This window comes from Cnephaeus nilssonii, assembly GCF_951640355.1.
Source record: "Cnephaeus nilssonii genome assembly, chromosome: 1".
In the NCBI taxonomy this organism is placed as follows: Eukaryota; Metazoa; Chordata; class Mammalia; order Chiroptera; family Vespertilionidae; genus Cnephaeus; species Cnephaeus nilssonii.
The window spans coordinates 20,681,492-20,700,445 of NC_137072.1; the positions used below are offsets into that span (position 1 = coordinate 20,681,492).

Sequence of the window (18,954 nt, forward strand, 5' to 3'; positions counted from 1 at the left end):
CTCAATGAAAATGCAAAGCAAAACTTAAATTTTTTCAAAATAAAAAAATGTAGAATTTAAGATGAAAAACTTTGAGGTCTGCATCCTGAATGAAAAATGGAATTTGGGATTCAGTGTAGGTCTCTTCTTCAAAGGATTGGCTCAATATGTGGATATGGTCAAAAGCCTGACTAAAATACCTGCTCCATAAGACTAAAATTGAAAATAAATAATAAAATAGCTCATCTTTATATAAAATAAATTATGGTACATGTTTTTTAAATGTTGGCCATAATACTTGTCACTGTACCTCAAAAAGGGTATCATGAACACAAGGAAGTCCAAAAAAGGCAAGAAAATGATTACAGCATAACCTGAGAACATGATTATTAGGAGAGACTAAACAAGACAAGGATTCTTCAGACTGCAAAAAAATTATAAATGGAATAGATGAACTAAATACAGATTTAGGTATTAGATTCTAAAATAGTCAGGAGACACAATTTGGAACTGAAATGTAGTAGATTCACAAAATATTAAGTGTAAGATGAGAGTTAAAGACTATCTGGTCAAATTTTTTTTTGTACTACAAATAAAGAATGGATATCAACAAATGGTGCTTGGTACATTGGGTATTCATGTACAAAAGAATGAAGTTGGCCTTTCTGGTGGGGCTCAGTGGTTGAGCGTTGACCTTTGAACCAGGAGATCACAGTTCAATTTTGGTCAGGGCACATGCCCAGATTGGGGTCTCAGTCCCCAGTAGGGGACATGCAGGAGGCAGCTGGTCAATGGTTCTCTCTCCTCATTGATGTTTCTCTCTCTCTTCCTCTCCCTTCCTCTCTGAAATCAATTTTAAAAATATTAATTTTAAAAAATTTTTAAGAAGAATGAAGGTGGATCCTTACCTCACACCATATACAAAAACAACTCAAAGTAGATCAAAGACCTAAATATAAGAGCTAAAACTATTGGAAGAAAACATAAGGGGAAAACTTCATGACATTGGATTTAATATCATTAATGATTTCTTGGATTTGACACTCAAAGCACAGGTGAAAAAGGAAATAAATAAATAAATTGGACCATATCAAAATAAAAATCTTTCCTGCATCAAAGGACACAATCAACAGAGTGAAAAGATAACCCACAGAATGAGAGAAAATATTTGCAAATCATGTATCTTATAACAGGTTAATATCCAGAATATATAAAGAATTCCTACAACTCAACAACAACAAAAATAAACCACCTGGTTAAAAAATGGGCAGAGAATTTGAATAAACATTTCTCCAAAAAGATATATAAATGGTCAATAACCACAGGGAGAAGATGAGCAAAATGCTAGTCATTAGGGAAATGCAAATCAAAACACAGTGAAATACCATTTCACACCCATTAGAATGGCTTCTGTTAAAAAAAAAGGGGTGGGGTGAGGTTGAAGAGGGTATAGAGGGGTATAAATGGTGGTGGAAGGAGAGTTGACTTGGGGTGGTGAACACACAATATATTAAACAGATGATGTATTCTAGAGTGTACACCTGAAATCTATGTAATTTTATTAACCAGCTAGAGGCCCTGTGCATGAAATTTGTGTACGAGGGGGGGATTCCCCTCAGCCCAGCCCTCTTGCAATCTAGAACCCCTCTGGGGATGTCTGACTGCCAGTTTAGGCCCGATCCCACATGGGGCCTAAACCGGCAGTCGGACATCCCTCTTGCAATACAGGACTGCTGGCTCCTAACCATTTACCTGCCTGCCAGCCTGATTGCCCCTAACCTCTCTGCCAGCCTGCCTGATCACCCCTAACCACTCACCTGCCTGCCTGATCACCCCTAATCACTCGCCTGCCTGCCTGATCGCCCCTAACCACTCTGCCTGCCTGCCTGATCGCCCCTAACCACTCTCCCTGCCTGCCTGATCACCCCTAACCACCTCTGCCTTGGCCCCCGCCACTGCGGCTTTGTCCAGAAGGATGTCCGGATGTCCGGAAGGTCGTTCGGCTGTCCAGTCTAATTAGCATATTATGCTTTTATTAGTATAGATGTCACTCCAATAAATTCAATTTAAAAAATGAAAAATAAGTGTTGGTGATAAGTGGACAAATTTGAACCCATGTGCACTGCTGATGGAAATATAAAATAGTTTAGCTACTAGGGAAAACAATATGGCAAATCCTCAAAATATTAAGCATAGAATTACCATATAATCTAATAATTCCACTTTTTGGTATGTACCCCAAAGAATTAAAAGCAGGGGCTTGAAGAGATATTTGTACATCCATGTTAATAACAGCATTATTCACAATAGCCAAAGGGTGGAAACAACCCAGATGTCCATAACTGGATGAGTGGATCAACAAAATGTGGTCTATACATACAATGGAATATTATTCAACCTTAAAAAGGAAGGAAATTCTGACACATTCTATAGTAGACCTTGAGGACATCATGCTAAGTAAAATAAGCCAATCACAACAAGACAATTATTGTATAACTAGAGGTCCAGTGCATGATTGAATCATGCACGTGTAGGGTCCCCTACACGCTTTCGCTTTTCACGGTGGAGCTGGGTGCCTGTCCACTCGTGCACCAGGCCTTTCAGAAGCCTCCGGCTCGGCGGAGGCTTCTGAAAGGCCTGGTGCCGGAGCAGACAGGCACCCAGGTCCCCCACTTTTGTTTTTTTTGTTTTTGTTTTTGCTGTGAAAGAGCTCATTTATTGGGGTGGTGGACTCAGTGGATCCAAAGTGGAGAGCTGGTGAAGGGATCGGTGGCTTCCAGTTTCAAGCGCTGGTTCTCAGTCCTGCAGCACCTGTTTATGGATCGCTTCGGCGAGGCTGGGCCAGGTCAGGGCCGCACGCACTTTGGCATCTGGGCCAGGGATGCTCTCCAGGCCCCACAGGGTGAAGCGGCTGAAACTGGAGGAGGCACAAATAAAGCGGTCGAAGTCCCACTCCAGCGCCTCCGGGGGTTCCACCAGCTCCTGCTCCTCCTTGTAGGATCCCGCTGAAAAGTCCTGCTTCCCCACCGACTGCTCTTCCATCACCATCACGTATCCCAGCAGGCCAGGCGGCACCTCCACCTCCTCGCCCCTCAGACTGCGGCCCCGAAACGACACTTCGAGTCCATCGGGACCCTGACGGATGGCCGGGGTGAAAAAGCGCCCCACAGCACAGGGGCGGGCCGGTTAACCCGGACTTCACAGGGCAGGAGGTGCAGCGTGTGCGCAGAGTGACGGGGGCGTAGGTGGATGCGGTGCTTCTCCATGTCTTCCTCGTCGCTGCTCTCCATCCTCTGCCGGGTTTCCGTGGCTAGCTGACTGAGGCCAGAGCTCGCTCCCCCACTTTTGATGGTCCGCGGCCGCTGAGGGGGGCTACCCTGCTGTTGAGAGGCGCAGAGGGTGGGACCCCCTCAGCGGCCCGGATCTGGCCGTTGAGAGGCACAGGGGGCGGGAGTCCAGGCCCCTGTGCCTCTCAACAGCAGCGTAGCCCCGCTCAGTGGCAGCGGATCCGTGCCTCTCAATGGCCGGATAGGCCACCCCAAGTCCCGCCCCCCAGCCTCCCGCCGCCCAATCGTGGGCTTAGCGGAGTGATGGTAATTTACATGGTACGCTATTATTAGATAGGATTCCACTTACATAAGTATTTAGAATAGTCAAAATCATAGAGACAGAAAGAACCGTAGTTGCCAGGGACTGCAGGGAGGGGGAAGTGTTTAATGGGTAGAAAGTGTCAGTTTTGCAAGATGAAGACAGTTCTGTGGATGAATTGTGGTGACGACAGCACAATAGCATGAATTTACTTAATGGTTAAGTGAATTTATTTATTGGTTACTTAAATAATTAAGATTTAAAAAGTTATGTGTATTTTATGATAATTAATAAAAGAATAGAACTTTCCTTTTCTTCCATCAAAACCTGCTTCTCTTCTTGAGTTCCTATTTCTATGAGTTGCACCATTCTACTTCCAGCTGTGGAGGCCAGAAAGCTGGTCTTATCCTAGACATCACCCACTTCTTCCCCCAATGCATGTGGTCATTCAACACACTGTCCTGGTAATTCTCCTTGCCTCTGAGTCCATTCCAAGCACCATGTCTCTGTTTCAGGACACCTTCACCTCTCTCCAAAATTCCCCCAGCAACCCCCTTCCTAATCTTTGCAACAAAAGTGCTCTTTCTTTAAAAAGTGAAAACCTGCAATGTTCCCTCCTCTTTCTATGTCAATTCAAGGCTCTTTGTCGCTATCAATATAAAGTTCAAAGTCCTTGTCTTGACTTAGAACAGCCATTGGCGTTTGGTTCCTCATTATTCGACAACCTTAACTCTCAGTTTTCTGCTGCATTCTATTCACTAACCATTCTGAATAGTTAACTATTCTGGAACTTACCAGGCTCTGTCCCCCTCTGGCCTTTACACACACTGTTCCATCACCTTCCAGTGCTGTTGATCCTCCCCGCTTCCACCAGGAACTCCTTTGCCAAGCCAATTTCTATTATTTACTCTAGGTTCTAGGCTGAATAGGTCCTTCCTATTTCAGGAAGACTTATCTGATCCAAGTCTGCCTGAGGTGGCCCTCCTGGGGTGACCTCATTCTGCCATCATCAAACCCATTTACATTGTGATTGCCTGTTTACCTGCCTGTTCTGCCTTTATTGACACTAAGGGGCTGGGCTCAGTAAACCATTAATGAATGAATGAATAAATAGGCCCAGAGAAGCTGTCGTTCACATCGAGGTCCGTGCTGTGCCCGCAGTGGAACTAGTAGTAGAACTAAAACACCAGGAACTGTCCGTGCAGTGTTCTTCCCCTACTGTGTCACACGCAGGTGATAACCTCGTGAAACTCACTACCCCAAAAGGGGCCGACACAATCTTCCAACAGCCCGGCCACACTAATCCAAAGAGAAGTTGAGATATACACAAATGTTAAGTGTGACAATTGTTCCTGTCTCCCTACTACCCTCTCTTTGGGTCTCGAACAGCTAAGGTCTGCGATAGATAGCAAACGGAACTGACCAGATATGATAAGGTCTAGTTCCATCAGACAGAATGCTGAATCAACCAACTTTTGCCAATATTAAAAACCTTGTTTTTTATAGCCTATCTTTAGATAGGGCACATATAATGTAACTCAAAAGGCCACTCTATATCAACTATGTACCAGACAGTGAAATTTGGCTTTGTATTAAAACTTTGCCCTGAAGAAATCCAGTATGGGTTGAAAAGGAAATGTTTCCCATAATATACACAGAGACATATATACAGATATGAGTATATTTGTTTAGAATATAAATCACTTAAACTAGTCAAAGTTGTTATCATTTATATGAGGAGTGATGTGCAAGGGGAAAAATAAAGTCACATCTTTTACTAAATCATATACTCCAAATATACATAAATTAAAACTATAATTTCATCTTTGGTGCTTGTGATATAATTAATCTCTCATATTTTACAGATTTATGTCAACATATTTTGCCACTGAAATGAAATTGTATTATGTATAGAGTATGAGCGTATTATTTTTCACAGCTCTATAACATGGCACTGACTCAGCTGAAATCTGAAATTACTACATAGATATCATTCTAAATGTGGATTTATTGAAATAATGTTTTCAGGATCACAAGCAATGTGCATATTCTGCAAACTCCAAAATCAAGAGAAATACAGACTTAAAACTTAATTTAGGACTTATTCATTTAAAATAGATAGGGTTATAATTAAATCATATTCCGTTTATTATATCCTTGACAAAGCAATATCTATTTTAACTCACTGGCACTGAGATGAATTTTGGTCTTAAACAGTAAGTATAGCACTATTCCCAAATGGTCATTGAAAAGCAGACAAATATTCTAGTGTTTGCTAGTACTAATCAAAATCAAGAATACAGACGGAATATGTGTGCTTAGACTACATAAATTGAGACATACGATCATAAGCTGCTTTAGTAATTGCTTTTGCTGCATTCTTCTGAATATCAGGGATTGTGGAGTTTTCTGCAAATACTAAGAGCTTCTTAAGGCCCCCTGTCTGTTGAATCTGCACCATGGTGTCCATGTCTTCAAGGCAATTGGCGATCACTGAAAGCGCTTCTATATGAAGGTCATTCAATTCCTAGTAATAAAAGCAAACACAATTTTAAAAAGTTACACTAAAATAAATTTATCCTTTCCAAATTTTACACAAGAGGAACTACGGTCAGTCAGAACATAATGTGATTAATTTTGTTGGGACAGAGGCCCAAGGAAACAGTTCTGCTTATTAACATAACATCACTCTCCCTGACCGTTTGCCCCATCTTTTCTCATCCCCCCTACTCCAAAGGGTTTTATAGATAAAAACAATTACTGGAAACTTCTGGTAATGGTATTCAAGTGAAGGTGCTCATATAACATTTCACCAAAAACAATGTTCAAATCTGGAGAAAAAAATTTTTGAAAAAGCAGACAGAAGCTGAAGGAAAGTATATTCCTTAAAATTTCCAACTGGTAGAGAGAAGTGTGTGAGTGTGTGGCTTTCTTGCCTGAGGAATCTCCCAAATCCCCACACCAGTGGAAAACTGCAGCCTTACCTGAGCTAGAAATTTAAGATGGAAATCCTTAAAGTGAGAGAAACACAGAAAGATGCGCCACCGTCATGGTATTCCACACAGCATTGCTTCTGGTCAAGGAACTTACTTCACAGCAAAACGAGTGTGGCAGTGGGCCCATACTCCTGGAATTCAAGGGCCTCACCCTGGTCCTCATCATCCTAGAGCAGCTGGCTTGATAGAATGGCCTATTTGAGATTCGGTTACAGGGCAGCCGGGTGGCAATACCTTGTAGGTCTGGGGCAAGGTCCTCCAGGAGGCTGTATAAGTTCTGAATCGTATCTAGTACTAGAATATGGCGCTGTTTCTCCCATAGTCAGGGTTCATGGGCCCAGGAATCAGGAAATGGGAGGGGTACCACTCGTTATTACCTCTAGTGACCCACAGGCAAAATTTTGGCTGTCTGTGTGACCTTCTGCTCTGCTGATCGAGAGGTCTCAGCTCCAAAGAGAGAAATGCTTCTCTCAGAAGACATGGAAAGAAAAGATTGCTGCCTGGCCAGTTTGGGCTCGTTATGCCTCTAAATCATCAGGCAAAGAAAGGAGTTACTGTGCTGGTTGGGGTGACTGATTCTTACCACCAAGAGGAAATTGGACTGCTACTCCACAATAGAGGTAAGAAAGAAAGTATCTGGAATACCGGCGATCCCTTGGGGTGTCTCTCATTATTATTATGCCTGGTGATTAAAGTAGATGGAAAGCTACAACAACCCAATCCAGGCAGACTACTAACTGGCCCAGACACTTCAGGAAGGACATTCAGGTCACTCCACCAGGAAAAGAACTAAGATGAGCCAAGGTCCTTGCTGAGGGCAAAGGGAATATTGAATGGGTATTGGAAGGAGGTAGTTATAAATACCCACTATGACCACATGACCAGTTATAGAAAAGAGGCTATAAGTGTTATGAATATTTCTTCCTTATTTTGTTACGACTATGTGTGTATATGCAACATCTTTAATTTCTTCCCTCTTTTATTCCCTTACATAAGATATCTGACTTTAGAGTTAGTATTTAAGTATTGTTAATTTTACTTCATAGTATTTAAGTTATGGGATATCAAGGAGAAGAGTAAACATCATCCAAGGACTATGCATCCTATTCTGGGAAAAGTGTCAATGCATTTTCAGTGGTACACAGGATATCGGTACCATGTTTTTGTCTTTATTTGGAAATTAAGTATGATTTAAGATGTGTACGGGTGCCAAATTGGCAAGAGTGAATTTGTGATGGTTAATTTTTATGTTTTAACTTGGCTAGGCCTCAGTATCTAGATATTTGGTCAAACATTATTCTCAATCTAAAAAAATTAATTATTAATTTTTTTTATTTTTTTAATTTCTTTATTGATTAAGGTATTACATATGTGTCCTTATCCCCCCATTACCCCTCCAACCCCCCACTCATGCCCTCACCCCCCTGTTGTCCGTGTCCATTGGTTAGGCTTATATGCATGCATACAAGTCCTTTGGTTGTTCTCTCCCCCTGACCCTCAACCTCCCCTACCTTCCCTCTGAGGTTTGACAGTCTGATCGATGATAAAATTAATATTCAAATCAGTAGACTGAGTAAAGCAAATTACCCTCCATAATGTGGGGTAAATTACTCATCTTGCTTTACCCTAGAGAAAATTATGGCAGACAAAGGTTAAAAAACTAATTCTAGCCATTTCAGGAAATCATGAAGATCATAAACAGTACTTTAAAACCTTAAATCTTCTTAACCAGAAGATTTTAATTAAGGTATAATTGACATATAGCATTATATTAATTTAAGGTATACAACAGAATGATTCAATATATTACAAATATAACCACAAGTTTAGTTAACATTTGTCACCTTACACAGTTACAAAATTTTTTTCTTGTGATGATAACTTTTGAGATCTATTCTCTTAGCCACTTTCAAATGTGCAACACAGTATTATTAACTATAATCACAATGCTGTACATTACACTCCCATGACTTATTTATTTTATAACTGGAAGTTTGCATCTTTTAAACCTCTTAACCCTTTGCACTCGCTTGCTTTTTTCTCGATTGCTTTATTCTAATGCTAACCGTGTCGAGTCACACTCGACATCCGAGTGCAAAAGGTTAATCCATTTTGCCCCTCACCTATAGCAACTGCCATTCTGTTTTCTGTATGAGCTTGGCTTTCTTGTTTTGTTTTTTTATAGAGTCCTCATATAAGTGAGATCATATGGGATTTGTCTTTGTCTGACTTATTCAGCGTTATATCCTCTAGGTCTACCCATATTGTTGCAAATGGCAAGATTTCATTCTTTTTATGGTTGAATAATATTCCATAGTGCGCATATATATATATATATATATATATATATATATATATATATATATATATATTAGAGGCCTGGTGCATGAAATTCGTGCACCCTCTCCAATCTGGGACCCCTCGAGGGATATCTGACTGCCCACTGGGATCAGGCCTAAACGGGCAGTCGGACATCCCTCTCACAATCCAGGACTGCTGGCTCCCAACTGCTCGCCTGCCTGCCTTCCTGATTGCCCCTAACCGCTCTGCCTGCCAGCCTGATCACCCCTTAACCACTCCCATGCCAGCCTGATTGATGTCTAACTGCTCCCCTGCCAGCCTGTTTGCCCCCAACTTCCCTCCTTTGCTGGCCTGGTCACCCCTAACTGCCCTCCCCTGCAGGCTTGATCACCCCCAACTGCCCTCCCTTGCAGGCCTGGTCCCTCCCAATTGCCCTCCCCTGCTGGCCATCTTGTGGTGGCCATCTTGTGTCCACATGGGGGCAGGATCTTTGACCACATGGGGGCAGCCATCTTGTGTGTTGGAGTGATGGTCAATCTGCATATTACTCTTTTATTAGATAGGATATGTATATATAAGCCTAAGTGACCATTACAAATGGACGACAGGATGACTGGATGACTGGCCAGTAGCTATAATGTGCACTGACCACCAGCGGGGAGACACTCAATGCAGGAGCTACCCCCTGGTGGTCAGTGCACTCCCATAGCCAACTTCCCATGATCCCTCCCCCTGGGCAGCCTGCCCCAATCAGCCCCAATCTGGACTGGGCAAGATGGCCCCAATCAGGCCAGATTGCCGGCCAGGCCAAGGAAACCCAGCAGTGCACAAATTCATGCTCCAAGCCGCTAGTATACATGTTACATTTTCTTATTCATTCATTCACCAATGGACACTTAGGTTGTTTCCATATCTTAGCTTTAGTAAATAATACTGCAATGAACATAGGGGTGCATATATCATTTTTAAGTTAGTGTTTTGATTTTCTTTAGATAAATACCCCAAAGTGGAATTGCTGAGTCATATGGTCGTTCTGTTTTTAATTTTTTGAGAAACCTCCTAGGAAATTTAAAAAATTATTTTACAATGGCCTTTATCATTAGTCTGATTTAATCAAGCTGATAAAACTAAGTAGCGATAAGCAAATTAGTCCACTATATTTAGTACCATGCTTAAATATAATAAAATTTTATTTAAAAAATTCTTCTAAAAATAAAAAATATTCTACAATTTGTATTTTATAACAACATTTAGGAGAGATACATTTCCTTATAGACAGTTGAATAAATGTTTTAAATACCTTAGCTTCCAGGATCTTAATAAGGTGATCCATTCCTTGATTGTCTCTTAACATTGCTCGTGACTCCTTATCATTTGTAATAACACCTAAGGTTTTGAGAGCCAACAACTGAATAATTGGATATTCTGACTTAAAAAGCTCTAATATAGGAGGGATTGCATTTAGTTCTGGAAGTGTAGCTCGACACTTAAAATCCTGCCATGAAATACAAATGATCAAATAAGTAAATTTTAAAGCAAAATATAGCCTCAATAATAGAGAATTTCAATTTTCTAACAAAGAATATTCTAAGTTATAGTTTTGAAATCTTTCATTCCAGATTCCTTTTCAAAATAATTCATAAACCAAAGTAAGCAAACCCTCATTCGACAACACCAAAATATTCATTGTAACTATGCAGACATTATCAATAACAGGAAATAGACATATCTATGACTTATGCAGTATCTATTGTTTCTTTATTTTATAGCAAGTTCTTATTACCATGAATAGTATTACAATGAAAGCTATGCATAATGAAATTCTTTTCACATTTTCTGTCCTGTGTCAAATAGTATTTGATAAAATAGCCGAAACTGGTTTGGCTCAGTGGACAGAGCGTCGGCCTGCGGCCTGAAAGGTTCCAGGTTCAATTCCAACCAAGATACAACCAAGGGCATGTACCTTGGTTGCGGGCACATCCCCAGTAGGGGGTGTGCAAGAGGCAGCTGATCGATGTTTCTCTCTCATTGATGTTTCTAACTCTCTATCCCTCTCTCTTCCTCTCTGTAAAAAAATCAATAGATTATATTTTTTTTAAATAGTATTTGATAAAATGAAATTATGGCATCAGTTCTTTATTATCTTTATTCAAATGGATCGTTTATGAAATTCAATGCTATTTGCAGGCCCTGTGCATGCAAATTCACATCAGGTTTAGTTCAGACACATGACCTCTATTTAAGAAATTTACAATATCAAGGGGTCATTAGAGTCTAGGCAAATAGCTCTGCATTGTCTATAATTTCGTGTGTGTGAGGTGGTAGGAAGGGGTTGGTTAGAGTGAACAATGGAGAAAACAAGACAAAATGCCATGAAAAGCTCCCAAGCTCTGACATTTTAAATCAAAATGTGGTAAATGTAAAAAAAGTATTAAAAGTGGAAAAGGCCTCACTTACAGCTTAGCTTTCCTCTCTCCATCCTTCAACTGTTAATATTCAGCTTCCTTCAGACATAAAAATTGGGGGTTTCTGTGCTTTTTGGTTGAATAATATCCCCCCAAAATATAGGTTGAAGTACTAACCCTCAGTTCCTAAAAAATGTGACCTTATTTTAACAGGGTCATTGCAGATACAACTAAGTTAAGGCCATAGTAGCTTAGGGTGGGTACTTAATGGTGTCCTTATAAAAATTGGTGTCTTTATAAAAAGAGAGGAAATGACAGAGGGAGAGATTGCAGTACTACAGCTGCAAACCAAGAGACACCCACCAAGGATTGATGCCATCATCAGAGGCTAGTAAGAGTCAAAGATGGGTTCTACCCAGAGTCACAGAGGGAGCATGGCCCTCCTGACCCCTTGATTTCAGAATTCCAGCTTCCAGCACTGCTAGAGAATAAATTCCTATTGTTTGAAGCCACCCAGTTTGTGGTACTTTGTCACAACAGTCCTGAGAAATTAATAACACGATTATTAACTAGTGCTTCTGTTATGAATAGTGGAGGTCTTTTCATTCCTGTTTGTTGATTTAAAAAAAATGGGGAACCCAGCCAGTGTGGCTCAGCTGATTGAGCATAGTCCCCTGCACAAGAGATCACCAGTTGGTTCCTGGATTTTGGGCTCCATCCCCAGTGGGAGGTGTGCAGAACATCAGCCAATTGATGTTTCTCTCTCATCAATGTCTCTTTTTATCCCTCTCCCTCCTCTCTCTCTAATATCAGTAAAAACATATTTCTTAAAAATATTGCCAAAAAGAGCTGGAAAGAAACTTGGGATGTAAAACACACACACCCTTGGAGGATTATTTTGGCCTATTGAATAAGGTAAAGTCTTAAGTAACCAGAAAAGGGAAACAAAGCTGAGCTGTTTTTTCAGGATGCCCTTTTAGAGAGAAGCAATGGTAAAACCAGTCACTGCCCAGCCAAGTGCAAGGACTGCTAAGGCCACAAATGAATGCTTTTGCTGCCTTTGGCATAAGCCTCTTGGTCTCTCTTTTTCTGTATGATTCGTCGAGACAGTTTACCCAGAACCCTCCCTCATGTTTGCTTTGCCATCTCTCCCTTTCACACTCTACTGCTGGCTACTTACAGTGGTATATTTGTATTTTCAGTTGATCTAAGCTGATCAAATGTGTGTGGGAATTGTTCAGGAACCTGAGCAAGAAAAGAAGCAGAGAAGGATGTCCATAATTGTCCATAGTGTCAGGGAACTGACCTGCTGTGGGTGCAAGAGTGTGAATGTTGCCCTGGCCAGCTTAGCTCAGTGGATAGAGCGTGGGCCTGAGGACTGAAGGGTCACAGGTTTGATTCCGGTCAAGAGCATATGCCTGGGTTGCTGGCTCGATCCCCAGTGGGGGGTGTGCAGGAGGCAGCCGATCAATGATTCTCTCATCATTGATATTTCTCTCTCTCTCCCTCTCCCTTCCTCTCTGAAATAAATAAAAAATATATATATATATTTTTAAAAAGTGTGTGAATGTTGCGTTGGGAGGTAGGGGCAGAGGTGGGGAACAGAGGGCAAGCCAGGCTGGGGAGGAGAAGGTAGTCAGTTTCCATTACAAAAGAGAGCAGAACAGTGAGGTCACATCTTGCAATTGTGAATGATGAGTTCTGTTCAGTGTCCTCAACTCACAGGCTTTCACCAATAAATACACCTGTCCCAAAATCCTGAGACACTGAGGAGGGTGTATATTAAACCCACTGTGCTTAGGTCACCAAGGTTAGATCAATAGGTAACTGCCCAGGTCAAACCTAGTTAAACATGAATATTAGATTTCCTGTTTCAGAAGAAATACATTTTATCTAGTATAATCCCAACCTTAATTTGTAAACCATGCTATTCTTTTAAAATTTAAAAATACATCTCTAAAATGCCCTTTCATGGTAGACAAATACTTATAAAATGCAAAAACTGAAAGGAATCTACACTAAACTTCCTTTATATCTGAATGATCACTATTAAATAGTACTAAGAAGTATTAATTAAAACCGGTGAGTTTCAAGCTTTTTGTTTTTAATAGAAAAGCAAATCCTACAATCAAATTTTGGTCAAAATACATTTTAGGAATGAAACTTACCTGAACCAGGTTGTAAATGCACTCAATGGAATTCTTCTTCACATCGGGGTCTGGGCTGCTCAGCAGTCTGATGAGAGGCTCTAAGCCACCGTGTTCAAATATTTGCACTTTGCTGGTATACTCTGCAGACATGTTTGCTAGGCAAAGACTAGCAAACTCGTGGATAACTACCTCTTCTGCATATGAAAAATAAATGACATGAGTATGCTAAATACCTATTCAACCATTACTTTAACACATGTTCTGAAAACCAAAGCTCCACAAATCTTACCTTGGCTGGAGCCCATCTTGGTTTGAGAGATTTTAATGACAGCTCACAATTGATATTTCTTAAGCAGTTTTAATAAGTAGTGTAATCAAGTGTGAAAAGTACACCAGTCCCATTTTTTAAAACACATATAGGATGCCAATTTACCTTCTGGAGCAAGCTGAGCAATAACAGAGTTCATGACATCTAACTCTCTTAACAGTTTTTTAACATCATCTACAACAGAAGCAAAATATTAATGTTTATTAATAATAATAATAATGGCCATGCCTGTTGATCAGTCCCTTATGAGATAGGTTCCGTTATCATTTTTTACAGATAAGGAAAAGGAGGCTCAAAACCACACCGCAAGTAAGTGGTGGGGCCAGGTGTCACACCCAGGTCTGCCTGACCCCGACACACTCTGGCCTGTGCTCCTTGATCACTGAGCTATTATGCTACCTTCCAAAACACTAGGAAAAATAACCATAAGACTACAACATGTGATTAGAACATATGCCAAAACTGGTGAGTTATCGTGCCCTACACTTGTTTAGTATATAATAGTAATTCTTTTTTTGTTTTGTTGGAACAGTGTTTTTAAATCTTGATTTGAGTAAAATTTATACAGAATACGCATAAGCATTATCTTCAGCCATTTTGTATTAATACATCTTGTTTACATTTCATTTCATTTCATTATCAAAATGCCAAAAATGCTTAATGATAAGTACACTGATTTCTTTAAAGTTCACTTTTGTGTTATTTATATGAGCCTAATTAAAGCTAGACAGGTATGGCCATGCTTCTTTTTTGCCATCCTTAACCCCCCTTTTCTGAGAAATACAGCATGGCTGCTACTTTCATTTTGCAATTTTTCTTCTTGGTCAGTTATCTTTGTCTGTAAGCAAAAATTAGCATTACCAAAATTTTGGAAAAGTTCACTTTGTAGCAGCCAAAGCAGATGGTTGCTGGATGAATTCTTCCACATTAATTGCTGGATATTCTTGCCTTTTTTTTTTTTTTTTGGATACCTTTTCCTGTGAAATTCAGGGATGGGGCTATTCTTCAATTTATCTGTTTCTGTGCAAAATTGCTAAATGAGGGCCAGCAAAATGATAGCCAGCTACATGTATGTGAATACGCCTGAAGTACAAAAAAAATAATTGAGCTTCGGAGAAGTGTTGTGTCCCAAGGTGGAGGAAATCATTTTAGAGTTGAAACTCATTTGAAAAATCCATTATCTCCACAGGCTAAGAAATAATAGATCCTTCTAAGGGTTCCGGTGAGCTGGGGAGATGTGCGCCCTCTGGAAGAATCTATTGGCATTCTCTTCTCTTACGAGTCCAGTGTGTGTTGCTAGGAATGATTTTGGGGAAGGCCATAACAAAGTCTCCTCTTTCTCTGGGCTTCTGGGTCTCCAGGAACATTCCCCATTCAGTACACAAAATAACCTTCCACGAAGTACGCTTCAAAGTTCCTGCTGCATCACTGAGCACGAGGTCCAGAAGGTTCATGCTCTGTGTGATCTCTGCACCTCTGACTTCTCGGCGGGAAGGATCTGCTCCCCCACCCGGGGAGGGGCCCCTCGCTGCATCTGTATGTGACACCATGTCTTGTTCTGTCAGAGGATTCTCTGCGCCATGAAAACCCTTTCCGCCTACGAATGTAGCCCAAATCTGTTCAACAACAGATCTCTTAGGTCCATTCACTAAACCAGTTCCTTATGGTTCAATGGACAATTCAGATTCACTGGCAGCTTTTGTAAATTGGTGGCATCGTTGATCAACTTATTATTCTGCTTTTTGGCAGCAGATTCAAAGAATCTTTCCTTGAGGTTAAATCTGCAAAAATATAATGGATACGCTGCTACTTCCATCACTTTAAACACAGTATTGATCTCTGTCCCCTTCTTTTTCAACAGAGGAAACTCTCAGATACAGCAACTGAATAGAATTTCCAACTTGTGGTTTGGTCACATGAACATGTTCTAGCTAAACAGTGTGACACCTTCAAATTTAGTTGTTTCAGAACTGCCAGCACCTTATTTCCTGGAGTACATTCATGCAATCTGTTTTACTTGCATTCTTATTTACATTTTTTCCTTTTTCTTGAATTCACTGGGTGACAATAGTTAACAAAATTATACAGGTTTCATGTGCACAATTCTACAACACATCACCTGAACATCTCCTTCCATGCCATTTATCCCCGCTATACCCTCCTCCATCTCTCCCACCATCCTTCCCCCTGGCAATCACATTGTTGTCCGTGTCCATTAGTTTTTCCTTCCTTCCTTCCTCCCTTCCTTCCTCCCTTCCTTTCTTCCTTCCTTCCTTCCTTCCTTCCTTCCTTCCTTCCTTCCTTCCTTCCTTCCTTCCTTCCTTCCTTCCTTCCTTCCTTCCTTTCTTTTCTTTCTCTCTTTCTTTCTTTCTCTCTTTCTTTCTCTCTCTCTCTCTCTCTCTCTCTCTCTCTCTCTCTCTCTCTCTCTCTCTCTTCTTTCTGTCTTTCTGTCTTTCTTTCTGTCTTCCTTTTTTCCCCTCAATTCCTCCCCTCCCAACCCAGGCTCCCAATATCCTCCATTTCCTGACAGCTGTCAGCCTGTTCTTTATCTATGAGTCTGTCTCTATTTTGCTTGTTAGTTCATTTTGTTCGTTCGATTTCACATGAGTGAAATCTTAGGGTACTTATCTTTCTCTGACTGGCTTTACTTAGCATAAGAGTCTCATAGTCCATCCATGTTGTCCCAAAGGGTAAGATTTCCTTCTTTTTTTACAGCCAAGTAGTAGTCCTTTGTATACATATACCACAGCTTTTTTATCCACTCATTTACTGATGGACACTTGGGCTGCTTCCAAATCTTGGCTATTGTAAATAATGCTGCAATGAACCTAGGGATGGCATACATACTTTCACATTAATGCTTCGGATTTCTTCGGATAAATTCTCAGAAGCAGAATCGCTGGGTCCAAAAGCAGTTCCATTTTTAATTTTTTGAGATAACTCCATACTGCTTTTCCACATTGGCTGCACCAATCTGTATTCCCACCAACAGTGCCTGACGGTTTCCTTTTCTCCACATCCTCACCAACCCTTGTTTGTTAATTTATTGATGGTAGCCATTGATGACAGGTGTGAGGTGATATCTTATTATAGTTTAAATTTGCATTTCTCTGATGATCAGTGACACTGAGCATCTTTGCATATGTCTATTGGCCATCTGTATGTCCTCTTTGGAGAAGTATCTATTTGGGTCCTTTGCCCATTTTTTAATTGTATTGTTTGTTTGTTTTGGTGTTGAGTTTTATAAGTTCTTTATATCAGTGAATATGTTTTCCCATTCAGTGAATAGTCTTTTCATTTTGTTAATGGTTTCCTTTGCTGTGCAAAAAACATTTTAGTCTGATGCTGTGCCATTTGTTTATTTTTGTTTTGTTTCCCTTGCCTTAGGAGATATATTAGAAAAAATATTGCTATGAGAAATGTCTGAGATTTTACTGCCTATGTTTTCTTCTAGGATTTTTATGTTTTAGAGTCTAACATTTAAGTCTTTAATCCATTGTAAGTTTATTCTTGTGTATGGTGTAAAAGGCGGTCTAGTTTAACTTTTTGCATGTGTCTGTCCAATTTTCCCAAACCATTTATTGAATAGATTATCATTACCCCATTGTATGTTTTAGCCTCCTTAGTCAAAGATTAATTGGCTATAAAGGTGTGGGTTTATTACTGGGCTCTCTAATTCTGTTCCATTGATATATATATCTGTTTGTATATCAGTACCATGCTGTTTTGATTTACTATAGCCTTGTAGTATAGTTTGATATCAAGTAGTGTGATTCCCGAACTTTATTCTGTGGTTATTTGGGGTCTTTTGTGGTTCATATAAGTTTTTGGAATTTTTTTCTAATTCTGTGACATATTCCATTAGTATCTTGATAAAAATTGTGTTGAATCTATATGTTTTTGGGTAGTATGGGCATTTTAATCCATGAACATGGTATATGCTTCCACTTATTTGTATCTTCTTCAATTTCTTTCTTCAGTGTCTTATAATTTTCTGAGTACAGGTCTTTTACATCCTTGATTAAATGTATTCCGAGGTATTTTATTCCTTTTGAAGAAATTATGAATGGGATAGTTTTCTTAGTTTCCCTTTCTGATAGTTCATTATTGGTATATAAAAATGCAACTGATTTCTGGATATTTATTTTGTATCTTGCTACTTTACTGAATTCATTGATCAGTTCTAGTAGTTTTTTGATAGAATCTTTAGGGTTCTCTATATACAGTATTATGTCATCTGCAAATAATGACAGTTTTACTTCTTCCTTTCCAATTTGGATGCCTTTCATTTCTTCTTATTGTCTGAGTGCTGTGGCTAGGACTTCCATTATTATGTTTAATTAGAGTGCTGAATGCGGACATCTCTGTCTTGTTCCGATCTTTAGGGAAACACTTCTAGTTTTTGCCCATTGGGTACAGTAAACCCTCAAATTTGCAGACCTCAATGTACTGGATTTTGGGTTTAATGGATTAAATTTCCAGTCCATATATCCTATGTGAAAAATAATACCCTGTTATGTTAATCTTAAAATGCTTTTAACCAAGATTTGCTTATAATTAACAGGTTATTTTTTGTTATTAATTCACTGTTATTTTTAACAAATTATAGCAAATAGGCCATATGTTGGAAAAAAACACTGTAGTAATTTTGCCAACAGAAATAAATATTACTAGTACATATCTACAACTATAGTCTACATATTTAAATCCAAGAGTCACCACTCATAAACAATGTTTAAGGAATGATCAGCACGTGATCACACCGCATCACACATGGTAATTGGGTTCTGATGTTTTGTGGCATGATCTTCTGCAGCAATTTTAATGCCTGCTGGCCAGTGTTCCTAAGTATGCTGAGATGTGCCCCAGATGGATGCATTTGTCTACTCCAGTGACTGGTGAATGCACACATTAACTAGACCTACTCAGTATAAATATAGAAAGCTTTTCTGTGAAATTAAGCTTTTCATACATACTTAATTTTAATTACAAAAATGTGTCTACATAAGTAAAAACAGGTAAGCTAATTTGTCAAATTTTTAACACGTACATTCAGAAAACCTACTTTATTATATAATGGACTTTCAGCTTTAACAGACACCCTCTCGCCTGAATTAGTCTGTTATATTGAGGTTTTATTATATGATGTTGGCTGTGGGTTTGTGATATATGTATGACCTTTGTTACATTGAGTTATGCTTCCTCTA

At 39.7% G+C, this 18,954-nt stretch overlaps 1 protein-coding gene and 1 pseudogene across 2 annotated transcripts in view; both read right to left on the reverse strand.

Moving 5' to 3' along the window:
* The window catches only part of ARMC3 (armadillo repeat containing 3), a gene marked incomplete at its 3' end in the record, with an annotated part of 94,070 nt that overhangs the window by 48,188 nt on the left and 26,928 nt on the right, over positions 1 to 18,954 (reverse strand). The window contains exons 5-8 of the mRNA XM_079772891.1: positions 13,853 to 13,921; positions 13,438 to 13,613; positions 10,165 to 10,359; positions 5,911 to 6,094 (exon numbers count right to left, since the gene is read on the reverse strand). Of these exons, the coding sequence (XP_079629017.1) occupies positions 5,911 to 6,094; positions 10,165 to 10,359; positions 13,438 to 13,613; positions 13,853 to 13,921 (624 nt within the window). The remainder of the gene's footprint in view (positions 1 to 5,910; positions 6,095 to 10,164; positions 10,360 to 13,437; positions 13,614 to 13,852; positions 13,922 to 18,954) is intronic.
* LOC307104531 (ribonuclease H2 subunit C-like) lies at positions 2,690 to 3,269 on the reverse strand (annotated as a pseudogene). The gene has a single exon. The product of its transcript is annotated as a ribonuclease H2 subunit C-like (transcript).